At 40.3% G+C, this 1,268-nt stretch overlaps 1 protein-coding gene across 1 annotated transcript in view; it reads right to left on the reverse strand.

Annotated features, from left to right (window-relative positions):
• The window catches only part of LOC101847796 (macrophage-capping protein), a gene marked incomplete at both ends in the record, with an annotated part of 5,042 nt that overhangs the window by 366 nt on the left and 3,408 nt on the right, over positions 1 to 1,268 (reverse strand). Inside the window, 1 exon segment of the mRNA XM_005113473.2 lies at positions 966 to 1,018. Coding sequence (XP_005113530.2) covers positions 966 to 1,018 — 53 coding nt within the window.

Below are 1,268 nucleotides of genomic sequence, written 5' to 3' on the forward strand. Positions count from 1 at the left end.
AACACATGTAAAGAAGAAGAAGAAGAAGAAGAAGAAGAAGAAGAAGAAGAAGAAGAAGAAGAAGAAGAAGAAGAAGAAGAAGAACAACAACAACAACAACAACAACAACAACAACAACAACAACAACAACAACAACAACAAAAACCACAACACAGACGACGACAACGAGAACGACGACGACGACAACAAAGATATAAGCGATATTAAGAGCACTGGCTACAAGGGCAACAAAAACAACCAGAACAACGATAACGACAACCACCACCACAGTATCGGCAACAGCAACAACAACAGCAGCAGCAACAACAGGCAGAGACAAGGCGAGCTGGCATCAAGCTGTACGACCTTGCGGATGGAAGAATCGAATCCACGTCGAGGCACTTTTAAACTTGGTTTTTTTGTGGAGTTTTCAAGTCTCACCATTCACTTACTCACTTAGTCCTATCGGGAACGCACGGGAAATTAACAGATTCTGCTTCTGATATGAGCTCAGAGTGTTTGAAATGAGCGTTAATTTCATATTACATTAACATGAAATAAAATATAGAAACGCTTTATTAAAGGGAAAACTCGTAGGCCAACTTGAAATGCAAGGTACATCGACTTCGCTATGTAATTCAGATAGATCAGGACGTAGCCGTGTCAGCTAAAACAATTAGAATCACGATCAAGACAACGAAAACGTTTTATTTACCGGAATCACAGAACCAAGCCTGGAACACATAAACTGTTACAGGTGTGCTGAGCTATTTAAAACAGATAGTGGTAATACTTAAGCCCCCCCCCCCTTTTCCCCCTATTTGACATTCTTCAAAATAAGTTTAAAGCGTCCTTTGCGAATGACGTCACCTCATCCCAAGTGGCCCGAGTGAAACTGAGAATAGAGACCACCGATGTGCGTAGAAGGTCAAGTAAGTTACGAATGGAGGATTCAAGTTTACTTTCACGCAACTAGCCATACGTACATGACACCGTCTTGGAAGTGGCCGAGAAATGACGAGGACTCTTTTCCTTCAAACTGTACAAGAGGAAGAAAGAGAACTGTTTATATTATAATGAAGTAATATTTCCACTGTAAGGTCGGAAAAGATATTGCAATTTCTACTATTACCATCACTAGTTATTATCACTATTACTATTCATTGCAATAACTATCATCATCCTCATCATCCTCATCATCCTCATCATCATCATCCTCATCATCCTCATCATCATCATCATCATCATCCTCATCATCAGCAGCAGCAGCAGCAGCATTATCATCATCA

Source organism: Aplysia californica, unplaced genomic scaffold (assembly GCF_000002075.1).
Source record: "Aplysia californica isolate F4 #8 unplaced genomic scaffold, AplCal3.0 scaffold02675, whole genome shotgun sequence".
Lineage (NCBI taxonomy): Eukaryota > Metazoa > Mollusca > Gastropoda > Aplysiida > Aplysiidae > Aplysia > Aplysia californica.